Source organism: Chelonia mydas, chromosome 25 (genome assembly GCF_015237465.2).
Source record: "Chelonia mydas isolate rCheMyd1 chromosome 25, rCheMyd1.pri.v2, whole genome shotgun sequence".
NCBI lineage: Eukaryota > Metazoa > Chordata > Testudines > Cheloniidae > Chelonia > Chelonia mydas.
In genome coordinates this window covers 7,578,153-7,596,641 of record NC_057858.1, presented here as the reverse complement: position 1 = coordinate 7,596,641, position 18,489 = coordinate 7,578,153, and the positions used below count along the sequence as shown (strand labels likewise).

The 18,489-nt window shown below is 48.2% G+C and overlaps 1 protein-coding gene and 1 non-coding gene across 3 annotated transcripts; both read left to right on the top strand.

The window, feature by feature from the left end:
- Nucleotides 1–3,161: 3,161 nt before the first annotated feature.
- Nucleotides 3,162–14,706, top strand: EEF2 (eukaryotic translation elongation factor 2). Of its 2 annotated transcripts, XM_037885600.2 has the most exons (15): nt 3,162–3,446; nt 4,692–4,906; nt 5,451–5,632; nt 5,724–5,935; nt 6,977–7,155; nt 7,752–7,857; nt 8,214–8,327; nt 8,533–8,671; nt 9,108–9,303; nt 9,588–9,846; nt 11,466–11,573; nt 12,175–12,528; nt 13,066–13,248; nt 13,384–13,516; nt 13,904–14,706. In XM_037885600.2, the coding sequence occupies exons 1-15, from the start codon at nt 3,444–3,446 to the stop codon at nt 14,095–14,097; spliced, it is 2,577 nt and encodes an 858-aa protein (XP_037741528.1). In that variant the 5' UTR covers nt 3,162–3,443; the 3' UTR covers nt 14,098–14,706. The 2 variants fall into 2 exon arrangements, with proteins under 2 accessions (XP_037741528.1, XP_043391588.1); XM_043535653.1 differs by lacking the exons at nt 13,384–13,516; nt 13,904–14,706 and having other exon boundaries at nt 3,230–3,446; nt 12,175–12,573; nt 12,613–13,134.
- Nucleotides 7,903–7,971, top strand: LOC114022462. Its single transcript, XR_003566555.1, has one exon. It is a non-coding gene; the product is annotated as a small nucleolar RNA SNORD37 (small nucleolar RNA).
- Nucleotides 14,707–18,489: the final 3,783 nt, after the last annotated feature.

The following is an 18,489-nucleotide window of genomic DNA, read 5'->3' as shown; positions in this document are numbered from 1 at the left end:
ACCGTTGTTGTGAGAGCCGTCCCCCCTGCAGCTCCTGCCTCTGCCAGTAGTGAATACACTTGAAGGGGAGCCTGCCTTTTTAATGTTTCTGCAGTTCATATCAAGTCTGTGGAGGGAACAGAGCCAGAACCCCACCCTGCCAGGAAGCAGGATGAGCTTGCATCCTTCAGGGCCCAGTGCAAGATGCATTTGTTTGCACAATCCTCTAATCTATGCTAGTAAGGAATAGATAGGCCAGCACTGGCTCTTCTGGAGAAAAAGCCAGATCACTTAAAGGAGCCGAGTAAAACCATGGCAATATGGAGATCATTAGATGCTACGTTTCATTTTATCGATGCTCAGGTACCACAGCGATGAGCCCAACTAGACAGATATGGGCCACCCATTCCTCCACCTGCAATGAGCTGACCATTCTGCCGAAGCGGGAGGAGTTCTGCAGTGTGGATTTCAAGGACATATTTTAAAAGCCTCCCTCGCTGCTGGGCGCAGGCAGAAATCTCCCCCTCCCGACGAAGATCTTCGCGAAGGTGACTCCTGCGAGAATCAAAGCGCACGACAGAGCAATATACACAGGCACCCAAGAGCCAGGTTTCAGTGGAGGCTCTAAAAATAATTCTCTTTAGCACCTGATTTATGCAGGGCTGCAGACCAGCCCTGCTCTCCCCTCTTGGCAGGCCAGCAAAACACAGGAGCCAGCTAAAGCAGCACCCCTGGGACCTCTTGGCTTGCAGTGGAACCTCCCGTGCTGTAGGTGTAGCTGCTGCCTCCTTCTCTTGCAGAAAGTACATGCGCAGCACAGGCTCCCTGCAGAGGTTTTCATCTCCCTTCCCCACCCCCTCCTTCAATATTTAATGCAGGCCTGTGAGGGCCTCCCCCCCGCTCCCACCCCCTTGGTATTTTGATTATAAGCACAGAAATAATGGAGCTAATGCAGCAGTAAAGATACAAAAAACAAAACACAGAGGCCAAAAAAAAACCAAGGGAGGTTAATATCAGCCGGGAACCCAAAGTGCTGAATTATTCCAGCTTCTGATGAATTGTAAGCATCTGGCAGCAGCTGCATTTTGAAAGCTCTGACAGCAGCGCTGTAGGGGGCAATGGTTTCAAGGAGAATAAGGGTTTTAAGATTCAGTCCACAAAATAAAAGCAACCCCGAGCAATCGGCAGTGCTATCTTTTCACAAACTCTTTAGGTGTATATTTAGGGTGATAAATTAAAGGCTTTTCCTTTGATTTACAGCGGAGGACTGGACCAAGCTGGGGCCCAATCCGGGAAACCTTCCCTCTCGCAGCTGTTTCCTTAGGCTTCAATGGGACAGTTCACACAGGATTACTCGCTTCCTAGGGAATTGCAAGATCAGGGCTGGGTTTCCAGCTGACCAAACGTTAACACAGTGAGCCAAAGGTTAGTGCTTCAAGAAACGGTGGCGCTTTTTTTAAAACACCCTTATTTGCATCTTGCTTTTAAGAACAAGACTAGAGAGCCTGCAATGAGCAAAGCACAGGTGCAAGCCTGTGCTTCTGCAGAGACTCTGTGTCTTAATCAGGGCTCCGCATGGACTCTGCCCATGCAGAGCTCATTGCAGGATCAGGGCCAAAGCAAGACATAATGTATACAGTTTATAGTCTGGAGCTGTTATGAATCATCTCAGGCTGCACTGCACTTTGCAAATTAATTCAGAGGTCCTGATTCTCATCTGCTTTATGCTGAGGTAACTCAAGTCAATGGTACCACTGTAAAACTGATGAAACTGAGCAGAGAATCCCAGTTTCCTTTAGGGAAAGGAAGGTATTACTACCTACACTTTTAATGAAAGGAAGTGAACTGCCCAAAGAATGCAAAAGCAGATATTTTAATCTGCTTATTCCTTATTATGTTGTTTTTTTTAACATATACATTTTAGTTATGTACTTTGTAGGAATCAAGATACATAGACAGCTCTACAACTTTAACGTTTAACGCTTTAATGTGCCTTGTGCGGTCGCGGCCCAGTGCTCTAAAAAACCCACCTCCATGAGGGGCATAGCTACCAGCGCTGGGAGCGCCCAGCAGTTTACACTGGCGCTTTACAGCACTGCAACTTGCTGCGCTCAAGGGGGTGTTTTTTCACACCTCTGAGCAAGAAACATACAGCGCTGTTAATTGCCAGTGTAGAAGCCGTAGTCATAACTTGTTTTCACCAAAGTTTTCTGGGAATTTCCTTAGAACCCAATTCTCCTTCCAGTTTAAACAAATGGCAAAATTTCCACTGATTTTAACAAGAGCTGTATCTGACCCTTGTTATAATTTATTATACAAGAGTCTGAACAAAAATTAACTGATGTAAACTACTACAGTCCTATCTAATCATCATGGTGAAGTGAGTCATAGAGAGATAACATCATCGGTAATTAATTTTGTTTTCATTATGTGTTTAGAGGATTATATTCATTTGCTTAATTCCATTTAATCATGGTGTGTCAAACAGAACCAACATCCAGGACTAGCTTGTATTCTTGATAAATGTTTTAAGCAGAATGCACTTTCATTCACTGTGTAGTGGTTTTACTAACATATTTTACATGTATCCTATGAAATGTGGCCCCAGTCCTGGAAAGGGATTTGAGTGGACAGATCCTCATGCCTTGCTGGAATCCCACTGATTTCAATCGAACACCAGGCAGGGCCCTTTGAGGGATCATATATCTGTGACCCATAACTAGAGGGTCAGCTGCAGAGGATCTGTGTTCCAGCCTTGCACCTTAGCCCTAGGTTGTGAGTGTGACTCAGATCACAACTCCCCATACCACCCTGCACTAAAAATGAAGTTGATTTCACCCACAGAGTAGGGTACTTTAGGGACAAGTATTAAGGGACTCCCAGTTCCCCAAAGAGCTTGCAAATATGAAATGCGTTACTTATGTATATGCATCAAACCCACAATATCTAATATCATCCTTCCTAAATCTTCCCCACATTTTATTTTTCGTTTACTTTAATTTTAAAAGTGGAGAGCTGGTTATTCCCTGTTGTATTGCTTTGAATCATCAGTGGAATTATATAACGTGTGTTAAAGATTAAACAGCCCAAGTCTCCGCCTGTGTAGCGTTTGTACTAGTTCCAGGGCTTTGCCCTGTGGGATACATGAGTGGACTGGCGACTGGGGCTCCCCCTCTGTACAGCCACGTGGTTGCAGCATGTCCCTTCTTACAGAGTTAAAGGCCCTTCGGACCATAGAGCGTCCTAAAGGGCATGGGGGAAATAGAGAGGCTCTGACGCATGCGCCTTGGGCAGCCCGCTATCCCCGCCTCTACGCCGGCTCCGGCCTATAAGAGGCCTGGTCGTTGACGTCAGCTTTCTCTTCCGCCCGCTCTGTCCCCGCCAGCGAGACAGGGCCGCAGCCGCCGCCATTACCGGTCCCCTCCTTTCCTCCGCTCCCGGAGAATCCGCCGCCATCCGCAACCATGGTGAGCCATCCGCGCCCCGAGGGCGGCTGGGGGGGCGCGGGGGGCCCGGACCCAGGCGGGCCGCTGGTTATGGCCGCCGCCTGGCCTGTATCGATCGACCGGGCGGCCTGGGAAGTGGGGGTGGGGCGGCCTGGGAAGTGGGGGTGGGGCGGCTAGACCCCTAATTACTTCCTCCTCCTTCTGCCCCCCTCCACACCTGGGAACTGCGGGACCTGGAGCCGGGCGAGGGGGGAGGAGGGTGTCCTTCCCTTTCCTGGGTGTGGCTTGTGCCAACCAGGGCTGTGCTCCCTAATGGGAAGTGGGGCAATGCGGGGGGCTGGGATGTCCCTTCTCTAGGGGAGATCTGCCCTGGGTCTCTGTTGGAGTGGCCTGTGGGGGGACCCCCCGTTCAAGGAAGCCCTTTCCCCAGGGGAGTTCTGGTCGCCTCTCGCCGTGGGGCAGTCGCTCAGCGGGGTCTGCTAGCCTCCCCCTTGAGGTGGGGGAGAGGGGGGATCAGGGACCTTCCCCCTCCTCTGCAGCGTGTGGCTGCGCCATTGGGGAGGGGGTAGGAGGCTCTGGGGCCTGCTAGCTCTCCCCAGCCTCCGTGCTGAGCGGCGGTGGTAGGCGTGAGTGGGTCCGAGTCTGCAGCGGCAGGCCCAGCGAGGCTGGTCGGCCTCCGCCCCAGAGAGACCGGCTCACCCCAGCCTGGCTCTCCTGTCAGAGGGGTTGGTTTGGTGGAGCCCTGAAGCTGCCGTGCGGCTAGGAGTGATGTGGCGGGGTGGGGGAAGGCAAGTGCCAGGATGATGTTTCTGGTCTCTGCTCTCTGGCCAAAGGGAGGTACTGCAGCCTGGCGGGAGGGGGGGAATGTTTCCTGCAGAGAGGTAGTAGCGATTTTATGTAACTCTGCAGTCTGGAGTAAAATCCTAGCTTGGCTGTTTGGGTGGCGAAAGAGTGAGCTGATGCGGAAGGTGCTCTCTGAGTGGTATAGGCACAGGAGTGGAATGTGAGTGATGGTGATCTTAAGACTGGGATACAGGGGAACGTACTGACTGTAAGAGCCTATTAGGCTTCCAGGGATATTGTCTCCCCCGAGGCAATTAGTAAAAACCACTGGTTGGGGCATTCAGCTAGATGGGAGTGCACTGGAAAACTCTGCTTTCTCTGAGTTGCCCTGTAATGTTTGCCAAGCGATCTATTTCAGCGTGGCGCTGCAATGTTTGGATTCCTGGAAGAACTTGCTCCTGATCATATAACCTTCTCTTCAAGGTGAACTTCACAGTAGACCAGATTCGGGCCATTATGGACAAAAAGGCCAATATCCGAAACATGTCTGTGATTGCCCATGTAGACCATGGCAAATCCACCTTGACTGACTCCCTGGTGTGCAAAGCTGGTATCATTGCTTCTGCCCGTGCTGGTGAGACCCGTTTCACCGACACGAGAAAAGATGAGCAGGAAAGGTGCATCACTATCAAGTCAACGTAAGTTCCTTCCCTTCAAGCATCCTGATGTTCAGCTGCTTCTCTTCCTTGAGACATGGTCTGATTACAGGACTGGGACCCAAGAACTCCTGGGTTCTAGTTCTGTTTCTGTTACTAAGCTGGGGGGGAAGAAGAAGAAACTGCTTAATGAAGTGCTTTGGTTGCCACCAGAGGCTTACTTCCCTGCGAACTAGGGCATTGTGAGTGTTTAAATGTGGTAGGAGTACTGAATATTGGCTTGTACATGGTGCATCAATTACTACCTCTATCTTGGTAGTCAAAACAGTAAATTAAAACTTTATGCAATCCTAGGTTAAAACGTTCCCTGTTAACATAGTTAGATGGAGTACTAACTGGAATCCCTGGGGCGGTTTTGTTTGTTGCATTTCTTTAGCTAGCAACTTAATGGTCTCCAACTTCTTTATCTGGAGTATGCCGAAGAGCTACCTGAGCTAAATGTGCTACAAATGCATTGACAAAAATAGAATGCCTTAAAGATTAGTATTCTCATGTAGCACTTCTCTTATGTATCTTTATTTTTCAGAGCTATCTCTCTGTTCTACGAGCTGTCTGAAAATGACTTGGCCTTTATCAAGCAGAGCAAGGATGGTTCTGGTTTCCTGATCAACTTGATTGACTCTCCTGGACACGTAGACTTCTCTTCTGAAGTCACAGCTGCTCTCCGTGTCACTGATGGTGCCCTGGTCGTCGTGGACTGTGTCTCTGGTGAGAACTGGTAGCCACATGTAGATGCATGTTGTATAGAAACAGCAGGCTAGTTCTGCAGTAATAATTGCCACGGTTCTGCCCCCTCCAGGTGTGTGTGTGCAGACGGAAACTGTGCTGCGACAGGCCATTGCTGAGAGGATCAAGCCTGTCCTGATGATGAACAAGATGGACCGAGCTCTGCTGGAGCTTCAGTTGGAGCCCGAGGAGCTGTACCAGACCTTCCAGCGTATTGTGGAGAATGTCAACGTCATCATTTCCACCTATGGGGAAGGAGAGAGTGGCCCCATGGGAAACATCATGGTAAGGAGAAGAACCAAGGGAATGTTTTCCAAGTGAACAGCTGCCCAAAGCTTGCCCTCGGGTGTTTTGAAAGTCGTCCTTCCTCTTTGAAGCAAGGAGCAGTTGTCTTGTGTTCCTCTGGCGGTTACTTCCATTGTAAACGGGCATTGTTGACCCAGAAGAATGTTTACTATAATACAGTATGGGTCATTGGTTTGAAATACAATTGACTTATGATAGTCATGCTTCGGTTTGGATGCGCTGAATTACAGGTTTAATCGTACTGCTATCTGACCTACTTAGTGTCAAACCACCCCTCAAATTCCTGGTCAAACTGAAACCCTCACCAGCTACCCTCTTCCACTTGATCGGGTCTTGTATCTCACGCTTCTTCTACCTATGCTGGTATAGGTAGACTCTCCACTTTAGAGTAGAACGTTCTTCTAGGCACTCTGGTTCCTCAACTGTGCCTTGGAGGGTGATACCATGGATTTATAGACAATTATAGGAATTGCATCCCCTTTGAATGGACTAGTATGCATTCATGTAGCAAATTTTTTTTATCAATTTGCCAGGAGCTCCTTCCAATCTGGGTCTCAAGTATTCTACTCAGCAGTCAGTCATGAGGCCTTGCAACCAGTTAATAGCTAGTAGCTTTTGTTTGGCCAAGTCTACCTCTTGCACCCAAAGCACTTCACCTTCCCTTTGCTTAATGAAACCATATTCGGAAGTGTGTAGTGGAGCTGGGTTGCCTGCTATTCATCCACTGGGAAGGTACCCTAATCAAATCACTCAGCATAGGCATACGTCTAGTCATGCAACATCTCTGGATCACTAATCAGTGCAGGTAGCTGGTGAAGGCCTCAAGACATTCAGTTAACTACTTATGTTTTTTGCTATCTGATTCTCAGTGCTAAAGCTGAAATTGAGGTGGTGATTAGCTAACTGTTGCAGCACCATGGAAGGCAGGATTTGCTTATCAGTGGAGCTGCCACAGTGGGGGAGGGGGGGAGAACGTCAATACAAACGTCACCTGAGCGCCACTCGTCTGACCTCTTTCAGATTGATCCTGTGCTAGGTACTGTTGGCTTTGGTTCTGGCTTGCACGGCTGGGCTTTCACTCTGAAACAGTTTGCTGAGATGTATGTTGCGAAGTTTGCCGCAAAGGGTGATGGACAACTGAGTGCTGCCGAGCGTGCCAAGAAGGTAGAGGACATGATGAAGAAGCTTTGGGGAGACAGGTAAGTGACTGGAGCTCCTGGCTCTAGTGCTGCTGATTTGAGCCTGGTCTTGCCGTATAGAGTATTACCTGGGCTACACCTTGAAACAGCTGCCTGGAGCAGTGGCCTCCATAACGAGAGTTGGCAGAGCACAGAGGTGGTCTCTAAACTCAGATCAGGCAGTGGTAGGGAGTACCTGTATAACACAGCTGTAGATCTCCAGAAAGGGGGAAGACCTGAACTCTCCTGGGCTGGGAGTGAGGAAGCAAAAGTATGGTAGCACCCAAAGGAAGGAATCCTAATTAGGGTAGATGGCTTATTGTGCCGACTGCTTTGCAAATCGTTCATGGGAGGGACTTTAATCTAGATACAAGCAGACAAATATTAGGGGATAGGAACAGGAATACACCATACAGGCAGATCTATCTCCATTTTGCTTTGGAAGCAAGTGACTGAAAGTGCATCAAATCTCAGGAAGTAGAGGTAAGCTCATCTCAAAACAGGTCTTTGACTTGATAAATCCTTCTCTCCATCCTGAAAGGCCAGCAGAATAAGCAGTCTTAATTAAACAAGATGCAGAAACTGCACCACAGTGCCCCCTGATTTGATTTTTCTAGATATTTTGATCCTGCTTCCGGCAAGTTCAGCAAATCTGCTACCAACCCTGATGGAAAGAAACTGCCCAGGACTTTCTGCCAGCTGATCCTAGACCCCATCTTCAAGGTAACGACCATGGTACTCCGTCGCCTCTTAACTGGCAGTGGTCTGTGCATGATGATGGAAAAATTTCTTCACTTTGACCTGACTTTTGTTTGAAGAAATTTTAAATATCTGACAAGCACAGCTAACCTGTGCAGTAAGGGAAGTTGGGGGAGTTACTGCTCTCTAGACAAGAAGCTGTTTATAAACCTTTATGTATCTGATCAGCTGACCTACTAATTGGCAGATACAAGGGTTGCTGTTAATAAGACAGTTCAACTGCCATTTACTGGCTCTCCCTGGAGAATGAGCATGAGCTGCTTTCTCTGTGAACTGGGTCGCTTGATGCTTTCTCCCCTAACTTGGAACTCTTGCTCTAGGTCTTTGATGCAATCATGAACTTCAAGAAAGAGGAGACTGCTAAACTGATCGAGAAACTAGACATCAAACTTGACAGTGAGGATAAAGACAAGGAGGGCAAACCCCTGCTGAAGGTAAGAACTGACCAGGCATTGCCTTGGGAAGACACTTGCAGTTAGCTTCGTCTGTATCAGAGTAGGTTGCTAAGCTACTCTTTCAACACTGGCCTGTTGGTAGATCACCTGTCTGCACAACTCGGATGATAAACTAATGAGTGGGGGCAGTAGTATGAGCACAGATGGGTTTGCCTGAGTCTCATGGCTCCAATCTGCTTTTTAGGCTGTGATGAGGCGCTGGCTGCCTGCCGGAGAAGCTCTGCTGCAGATGATCACCATCCACCTGCCTTCCCCTGTCACAGCTCAGAAATACCGCTGTGAGCTGCTGTACGAGGGCCCCCCTGACGACGAAGCTGCCATGGGTATGAAGCACTTGTAGTTGTAGTGTGCAGGAGCATAACTGCATTAAGGCTGTAAAATGCCCAGAGCTGCTTGTTTGCTTTTCAACAAGTATACAGCTGGGCTGAAGTTGTTGTAATTACTGCACCTGCAGCCTTTCTAATGTGGATCAGACAAGCTTATTAGTGAGCAGCTTTCCGGTGGATAGCTGGGCTAGCCAAGTACCTGGATAGTAGCCAGAGTGTATACTAAAGGCTCAGTCTATATTAATTACAGTGATCTCTTGGCACATGGCTTTTCCTTGCCAGTTGGGCTAGCCAACTACCTGGATGGTAGCCAGCAGGCTAGTGTCAAACTGCTGCATTCCATCTGAGAGTTGATTACTTTGCTCCAAAATGGAGAGCTCTGGTAGTGGAAGAAAGGACCACAGGTCAGCACTGATGGCTTCTTCTTTCCCAGGTATTAAGAACTGTGACCCCAAAGGGCCCCTGATGATGTACATCTCTAAAATGGTGCCAACCTCAGATAAAGGGCGTTTCTATGCTTTTGGACGTGTCTTTTCTGGTCTCGTCTCTACTGGCTTGAAAGTCAGAATCATGGGACCAAACTACACTCCTGGCAAGAAGGAAGATCTCTACCTGAAACCAATCCAAAGGTCAGTAAAGGCAGGACTGATATGGATTGATCCCATGTTGAGATGAGATTTAATGCCTCATTTTTACGATGCAGGTTCCATATTTACTTCTACAGTCCCAGCACTTGGAGTGACAGTTTAGTAGCATCCTGATGTGTTTGTCTTGTCTAGTCAGTCCAGAGACCATGCCTCTAGCTTTCCTATGCAAACTTGTCACTTCTAGGCTGGGATCCACTCTCCCTTTCCCACCACAGAAATCCTTTCTAAGGAACCATCCAGATTGACTCAAGTTTTTCTTAACCCAGGACCATTCTTATGATGGGCCGCTACGTTGAACCCATTGAGGACGTGCCTTGTGGTAATATCGTTGGGCTGGTCGGTGTTGACCAGTACCTGGTCAAGACCGGAACAATCACCACCTTTGAGCACGCTCACAACATGAGAGTGATGAAGTTCAGCGTTAGCCCTGTGGTGCGTGTGGCTGTTGAAGCAAAGAACCCAGCTGACCTGCCCAAGCTAGTGGAAGGACTGAAGCGTTTGGCCAAGTCTGACCCTATGGTGCAGGTAAGTGTCCTGTGAGGCAACTCTTCAATAGCAGTTGCCTGGGGATCTAGGATATCTGTCAGAGTATTGTCCACAAATTGCACATGTAATGATGCAGCCCATACCATAGAGGAACGACGTGTTCTCATCTCCCCAAGCTGCAATATTTGAGGGAGTACTGGCGCAGAGCTTCCAAAATTCAAAGTGAAGGCCTTCCTTTGGATGAAACCTGTAGCATGCCATGAAAGCATGGGACAGGGATATAGATCCATTTATTTTTGGTCAAGGTCCAGACTCTAGAGCAGGGGTGAGCAAACTTTTTGGCCCAAGGGCCACATCTGGGAATAGAAATTGTATGGCAGGCCATGAATGCTGCCAAAATTCGGGTGGGTGGGGCTGGGGATGAGGAGTTTAGGGTGCAGGAGGATGCTCTGGGCTGGGACCGAGGGGTTCAGATGGTGGGAGGGGGATCAGTGTTGGGGCACAGGGGGAGGCTCATGCGCAGGCTCTGAGCAGCGCTTACCTGAAGCAGCTCCTGGAAGCAGCAGCATCTTCCTTCTCTGGCTCCTATGCAGCCAGGCTGCCCTGTCCGCAGGCACTGTCCTTGCAGCTCCCATTGGCTGGGAACCACAGTCAATGGGAGCTGCGGGGGCAGTGCTTGGGGCAGTGTGCAGAGTGGAGACCCCTGGCTGCCCCATGTGTAGGAGGGGCGGGTCATGCCACTGCTTCCAGGAGCCACATGGATCAGCCCCCGACCCGGCCGCAGCATCAGAGCAGGGCAAGCCCCAAACCCCGCTCCCCAGTGTGAGCTTGAGAGCCAGATCTGTCCTGTGGGCTGTAGTTTGCCCACCCCTGCTCTAGAGAAAATACAAAAAACAAATTTGCAGTACATTCAAAAGTACCCATCTGTTGGATTTGGCCCATGGTCTGCCTATTGACTGCCCCTGGGTTGGGATCAACTGGATCTCTGGCTGGAGTGAAATCATCTCCCTGAATGTTCCACCACATAAAGGTCTGTCTGTGGGCTGTTGGCAAGATTACTGGTAATCCTCAGTCTTAAAGGCTGCTCCTATACACACAGGTTGCTACAGTAGAGCTTAGTCAAGATCCTCAACAGCATGATTTAGTTAACATGTCACTGTCCCTTGTATACATATTGAGGGGACACTGCACATTGAAGGGGTGATGAAAGTCACTGCTAGAACAAAGCATGTGGCATGCAGAACTTTTTTGTTTTTTCCACCTGATGCTACATACAGCTTCCATCTAAGTTCTTAACTGAACGTGGAAAACACTTTGAGTGTCTCTTGTAACTCAGCTGTTGCAATGGATATCATGGTGATTCCAAGTCAGAGGAAGTGACTTGAAAGCCCAGCATCTCTGCTTCTCCTGTTCAGAGGCAGAAGACTCTTGTCCTGGCAAATATCTTCAGTGAAAAGACTAACTTTGCTGGGCCACCATCCTTTTTTTCTTTTCCTTATTTTCTTCCCCAAATGCAAGCTGTATGTGTAAAGATCCAACATCTCAAGTGACCTTTAACAATATAGACTAGTACACACAGATGCTTTAATGGAGTCCTAGTAGGGAGTCTTTTCTTCTCTCTCTCTTCTCCCCCCCATTGCACGACTGGTCTCTTTCAGTGCATCATTGAAGAGTCTGGAGAGCACATTATTGCTGGTGCAGGAGAGCTGCATTTGGAGATCTGCCTGAAGGATCTGGAAGAGGACCATGCATGTATTCCAATTAAGGTAAATCTGTCACATCTTCCCTCTTAAACTAAGCTCAGAACTCAACTGAAGGCTGAGTGGGTGAAATGGCTGCAGATCTAGTCAGTCTGTGAACTCCTGGATTACTGGGAACAGATACAACTACTGAAGCTGTTTTCATAGTGGGAGAACACATAGTAGCTCTGTAGGTAGCAAATCATGAGGCTGCAGCAAGGTGTGGAATACCCTGTCTCCAGCACATGGACTGACCATAGCTGAGTGTCGGGAGTTTCTAACCCAGCTGAGCCACTGACTTCTCTTAATTCTACTTTCATTAGGTATATACAAGTCAATGATAAAATGGGGATGGATGCCTAAAATGTTGTGTACGGAGTAAGTCTCCTACAAAGGGTAGCTGATGTCTAGTGCAGCAAACACTTCAGAGTAGTAACAGTTGTCTTGTGTTTCTGGCATATTAATGCTGATTGTATCCAGCACAGATTACAGGACATCCAATCTTACACTTCAAAGGCCTTTTATGTGGTTTGTGGGTGTAGAATAGGCATCATAGATCAGGTCAGTGACTGTATTGCTTTACCCTTTCCATATCCTCTGGAACTAACTGGTGACCGGTTGTCTGCAGAAATCTGACCCTGTCGTGTCTTACCGTGAGACAGTCAGTGAGGAATCCAACGTGCTGTGCCTTTCCAAGTCCCCCAACAAGCACAATAGGCTGTACATGAAGGCCCGACCTTTCCCAGATGGATTGGCTGAGGATATCGACAAAGGCGACGTCTCTTCCCGTCAGGAGCTGAAGCAGCGTGCGCGCTACCTAGCTGAGAAGTACGAGTGGGATGTCACTGAAGCCCGTAAAATCTGGTGCTTTGGTCCAGATGGCACTGGCCCCAATATCCTGACAGATATCACCAAGGGAGTGCAGTACCTGAATGAAATCAAGGACAGTGTTGTGGCTGGCTTCCAGTGGGCTACTAAGGAGGTAGGTGATAGCACATTCCTGTTTTTTGGCCTTCCTGCCTCCTCTCCTTTTCTTCTTTCTCTCCTCCCCCCGCACCCCCCACCCTCCCCGGTCCTAGTGGAACACCAGTAGGGCAGTTGCCTGTGGGAGGACTGCAATATGGTATACTAGCATTGACTGGCGTATCTTGATGCAGCTGCTAAAATTGCCTTTCATTTATCCCATAAAATAGAGGAGACCCTCCATTTAACAAGGGTTCTGATATGCCAGGCCACCAGTAACTCTTGGGAGTGTCTTGCTTGGCATCTGGATGTACAGAATGTTCCATAAACAAATGTCTTCCCAGTATGAGACACTGACTCTGAGCCAGGGGTGGTGGCATCTGTTAATAGAGTTGTCACCTAGCATGCCCCTGCTAGAGAACAGTTTGCAAAGCTCTGCAGGACTTGGTTGGCACTGTCCTGTGTTTGGGACCTGTCCCCAACAAAAGGTGGCACCTAGTGAGGGGCCTAGGGAATCTCTCAGCTGGTGGCTGATATCTGGGTTTTGCTCTTTCAGGGAGCTCTGTGTGAGGAGAACATGCGTGGAGTCCGCTTTGATGTGCATGACGTGACCCTGCACGCTGATGCCATTCACCGTGGCGGTGGGCAGATCATCCCCACTGCCAGGAGGTGCCTGTATGCCTGTGTGCTCACTGCTCAGCCACGGCTTATGGAGCCCATCTACCTTGTAGAGATCCAGGTACTTACACTTTGCTTAGCTTCAGATCTAACATTTGCAGCTCTTCAAGCTGCAAACAGTCCTACAATTAAAGGACTGACCTTTTAAGCTTAAGATGGAAAGCAATGCCTGTAATACAAACTTTCTGTGTACCAGTGTCCAGAACAAGTAGTTGGCGGTATCTATGGTGTCCTGAACAGGAAGCGAGGCCATGTCTTTGAGGAGTCCCAGGTGGCAGGCACTCCCATGTTTGTTGTTAAGGCCTACCTGCCCGTCAACGAGTCTTTTGGTAAGTGACCTTCACGTTGTTCTTGCTCCATCTGATTCCTTCTACAAGCCTAGGAACTTCTGTTAAAGCTCCACGGAGCTTGCACTGACCTTTAGAATGTTTAGAGATGGGTCCTCCCTAGCTGATTACTTCTTTCACAAGGTCATGGTGCATGGGCCTAGTAGTTACATTCTTCCCTTAACCTCCTCTTCTTTTGATCCTGAACACTCTCTCTCTCCTCCCTCAAGTGATTGGAACACAACAGGGGTTTCTTGGGACTTAAATACCATGCGCTCTAATTTCTCTAAGTATTTGGTTTTGCTCTTGGTGACTGTTCCTATCTTGGAACCTCATAATCAGATGTGTGCTTCTCTCAACTCTTATCCCAATGGACTTTTTTCTCCATAGGTTTTACAGCTGACTTGAGATCCAACACAGGTGGCCAGGCTTTTCCCCAGTGTGTGTTTGACCACTGGCAGATCCTGCCTGGGGACCCCTTTGACAACACTAGCCGTCCTTGCCAAGTCGTTGCTGAGACCCGCAAACGCAAAGGGCTGAAGGAAGGCATCCCGGCACTAGACAACTTCCTGGACAAATTGTAAAAGCTACCCCCAACTCCAGTTTAAAATCACTGTCGTTGGACTCTGAATAAACTAACTAGCATAACATCAAATGCAGCAGGCAACTGTAGACTGCAGTGACCATCTCTTTGCATTATACTTAATCAGTTTCATAGCAATTTGAGACTTTCAGAAAAACCACATTGATATTCAGCCTTATAGGTTTCTGTGTTGCACAGGACTCATTGGGGCCCCACTTGGTGCCATTGTAACTTAAAAACATTTCCACTTGATGCAACTCAAGTTGCCTGGTTCCATATTTATTTGACACATGGGGAAAGATGCTTTCCTCTCTGCAGGGATTGGGCAAAAGGGGCATGGTGGGGGTAAGAGGGCACCTGACTCTTCAAAGGGGGAAAACATAATGCCAAACAGCTTGCAAACCAAGCAAAACAGTGGGGTAAGAGGGTTTGCTTGAGTTAATGGCCTCTAGTGTGCGCTTTTTTGTCCAGGGGAGGGGGATGTGTAAGGGGACGTCTAGTTGGGCAGAAACTCAAAGGCAGGAAGATCTTGTGCAGTGTGATTGTCATCATGAACATCAACAAATGTATTAGTGCCACTGGAATAATAAATTTGATATGGTGATGAGTATTCAGCTGGATTCTTGTTCAGTTTCACTTCATTCCAGGCATAGTCCAGCAGAAAGGAAACCTAGCTCAGGGGCTGAATCGAGCTCCCCTTCATTAGTGATTCAGAGCTGCTCTCCTGGAGTGTCTTAAGGCAAATAGCATCATCCTACTCTGATTCGTAGGGGAGAGATGTCCCTAATCATAACTGCGTGTACAGAATGGGCCATGGAAAAAGAGACTGGCGCTGGTAGAGAAATCTGCATAATTATTGCATGACAAGTCTGCTTGGGCCTTATCGTTATCTGGCCTCCACTCTAAACAGGCCTCTCCATCAGGAAAGTACTTGAAGACCGAACAAATCTGTAGTTACAGGACTAGAACAAATGTTAATCTTTTAACTTCAAGTACAAGAATGTACAGTTCAATGGCTCACTTAGAAAAGCTAATCAAACCTGGGCCTGTAATTCATGGTTAGCAAGAACTCTGTAAGGCAAAGGTGGCATGGATCCAGTAATGCAGCACTGCATGGTCCAACCTGAACGGTTTGTTTCGGCTGTGGTTGTCAAGAGGTACATTCCTTTCATGCTGTATACAATTCATGGATTGGCTGCTAGCCTTGTATAGCTATTTAATCCTGACATACAGGGTTTAGGACTCTTCTGTACAAAAAGCTGCACCAGTTTAAAATTGAAATGGCTGCGACTTTCCTTGTAGACAAGTCTTTAGTTAAGTGTGCAGAACTGTCTGCTGTGTGTGTGGGGTGTAGTTGTAGCCACGTTGGTCTCAGGATATTAAAGACAGCAAATAACGTAATGTCTTTTATTAGACCACCTTCTGATGATAAGCTTTTGAGCCACACCGAGCTCTTCTGGGAAATATACTCCCACTGGTGCAGCAAAATGCAAGGTGAAACAGATAGATTAGCCTAAAGCACACAGAAGGGACCATTCAAGATGACGTGGCCTTTAAACATTCTGAAAAATCTTTTCTGAACCTAGCACTTCTGGCCTTCAGATATACCCCCCCTCCACCCCCCCGTTCAAACTTATCCAAAGCAAGCTCCCCACTGACCGGGACACAAAATAGCACCGGACCCTGTCCAAAGTACAGATGCAAAATCTGCAGCCATCTGCACTGCTACAATGTTCAACAAACCTTTCAAGGTTTCGCTGCATCCGATGAAGTGAGCTGTAGCTCATGAGAGCTCATGCTCAAATAAATTGGTTAGTCTCTAAGGTGCCACAAGTACTCCTTTTCTTTTTGCGAATACAGACTAACATGGCTGTTACTCTGAAACCTTTCAAGGTCAATGGATCCTACACATGCCCATCACAATAGGTGGTATACCTCATTCAGTGTGCCAAATGCCTCAATAATGCTAGGTGGCTGAACCCAGACAATCACTATGCTCTTGAATGAACTCCCGTAGGAAAACAAGACAAAAACACCTCATCAACTATAGTTAAGGATATGATTCTGTGACAGATTTGGTGACTTTTTGGGACCTCTGTGTCATCTTTTTGGGCAGGGCTGGAGCAGCAGTCAGCCACAGAGCAGGGGCCAAGCTCGGGGGTGCCAAAGAGCTCACCGGCAGCCAGCCTTGAGTCCACTGGAGCAGTGGCTCCTGGTCTGCCAGAGCAGTGGCTGGGGTTAGCGCAGGAGTAGTCAGCCCCTTGTGCAGGAGCAGTGATGGGGATGGAGCATCTGCAAGCCCAGCAGTGCTCTGTCCATCCCCCCTGCTGGGTATTTTTAGTCAAAGTCAGGGACAGGTCATAGGCTTCCATGTTTATAGCCCATGACCTGTCACCGACTTTTACTAAAAATAGCCATGACTGAATCCTAACCTTACGTATGGGTGAACGCTTTTCCCTACAAAGCAATCTCTGACCTATCAGTCCTCATCCGTCTAGAAGCCTGCACAATCCTTTCAAAAGACAAGCCTGGGAGCTTAAATTCATTCCGTTGCTAGACTAAAAATCATGCACTGACCAGACACTGGCTTTATTGCTTATTACAACAATCTGTGTAACCCACAACCCCTGTTTTTTTGTCCTATGACTGCAGTGGTGTTAACAGGCCACTCTGCCTTGAATGGAAGATCTGTTCCAGACCTGAAAAAGAGCTTTGGAGGCTTGTCTCTCTCTTACCAACAGCTGGTCCAATATTACCTCACCTGCCTTGCCTACGTCATCCCTACTGATGCAGCTCCTACTGCTAGCTGTAGGTGGGTGTACTGAACTCACATGGGTGCTTACCAGCTTCTCCCTGGGCTTATCTTCACTGTACTGTTCGCGTGAACTAAACTACAATGAGAGTTTTGTCTGTAGCATGATGGCCCTCCATGCTCACCTCTAGCGCAAATTAAGGATGCCTTAAGCTCCAGCTAACTGGCCCATCAGCGTGGCTTAAGTTCAACAGTTCAGGTCCAGCTAGTTCCATGGTGTGGGTGCAGTAGCTTGAGTTACAACTTATCTCCTACCCATCCAATCGGTGTTTTGCAGTCTGTCCCCCCACCCCCCCTCAAGTGATGCCACTGGTGGAGTGAAGCCAAGTCCCACATCCAAAGGCAAAGGAGCAGCTCTTACTCTCAAGTTTGATTGTTCATAGCATGTCTACATTGCAATAAAACAGAGCTGGCCTGTGTCCGCTGGCTTGGGCTGGGGCGCGTAAGGCTGCAGTGTAGATGTTTGGGCTGCCTGCTCTGCTCCTGAGAGCTGTTATCCAGCTGCCTCTTAGCACAACTCTACAAGAAAGGAGGAGGGCAGTCACCTTCAAGAAAACGGCTTCGGTGCTGTTAAATAAAATGTGGGATTTGGCTCAGAAATGTCAGGAGGTATCAGGTTTTTTTGGCATTTGAGAAACACGGTCTGTTCAAACATTGCTCTGTCAGCCCAGCACGGAGAGGTGTTTGAAGTAAGAGCAGCCACAGCTCTGTCTGCTGCATTCTGCACAAAGCACCGTGCAAGGATGCGTGGTCTTTTCTGCCCACCTTGGGAGCATAATGTTAAATGTGGGGAATGAAGAGTCCAGGGGCCCTCATGTTGAGCCCAAAGACTCTCAATAAATTGACACACCTGCAGCAAAGGACACTTGCCAGCACAATACCATTGGAAAGGACTTGGAAATCTATGGATGAAAAGCACCAAAAGGTGAAAGTGTTAAAATGACATGTAAAAAGAAAAGGAGGACTTGTGGCACCTTAGAGACTAACCAATTTATTTGAGCATGAGCTTTCGTGAGCTACAGCTCACTTCATCCGATGAAGTTCCGATGAAGTGAGCTGTAGCTCACGAAAGCTCATGCTCAAATAAATTGGTTCGTCTCTAAGGTGCCACAAGTCCTCCTTTTCTTTTTGCGAATACAGACTAACACGGCTGTTACTCTGAAACCTGTCAAAATGACATGTATCTTTCAAGATGGTCCCTGCCCCAAACACCTTCCAAGCCAGTGCAGCCACCTCTTCCATGGAGGATAGGACATAAAAGGTTACACCAAAATGTGGGAGGGGGAGATTGAAGGACCCATACAGTAAGTGCCATGGGTTCACCCAAGCAGTGCGGACAGGGCCTCTGTTCTAAATTGTATAGTTAAAAATAATGATTTTAAAATCCACATCACTGTGACTAACAACCGACATGTCGCTGGCTCCGCCGCCCTGGAACATTGTGGGTGTGGAAAGGCAGGGAGATACTACTCTGATCTCCCGGCTCTGCAGCTGTTAGACACGGATACACAGCAGGCATTGAACTGTGCCTAAAACGCCCAGTGGAGGCTGGGAGTCCAGCCCCACTGCAGCCTGGCGCAT

Coding starts and splice junctions, on each gene's coding strand:
- EEF2 (XM_037885600.2), top strand. Junction 8,672..9,107: donor TGACGACGAAGCTGCCATGG/GTATGAAGCACT, acceptor CTTCTTTCCCAG/GTATTAAGAACTGTGACCCC. Junction 11,574..12,174: donor ATGCATGTATTCCAATTAAG/GTAAATCTGTCA, acceptor GGTTGTCTGCAG/AAATCTGACCCTGTCGTGTC.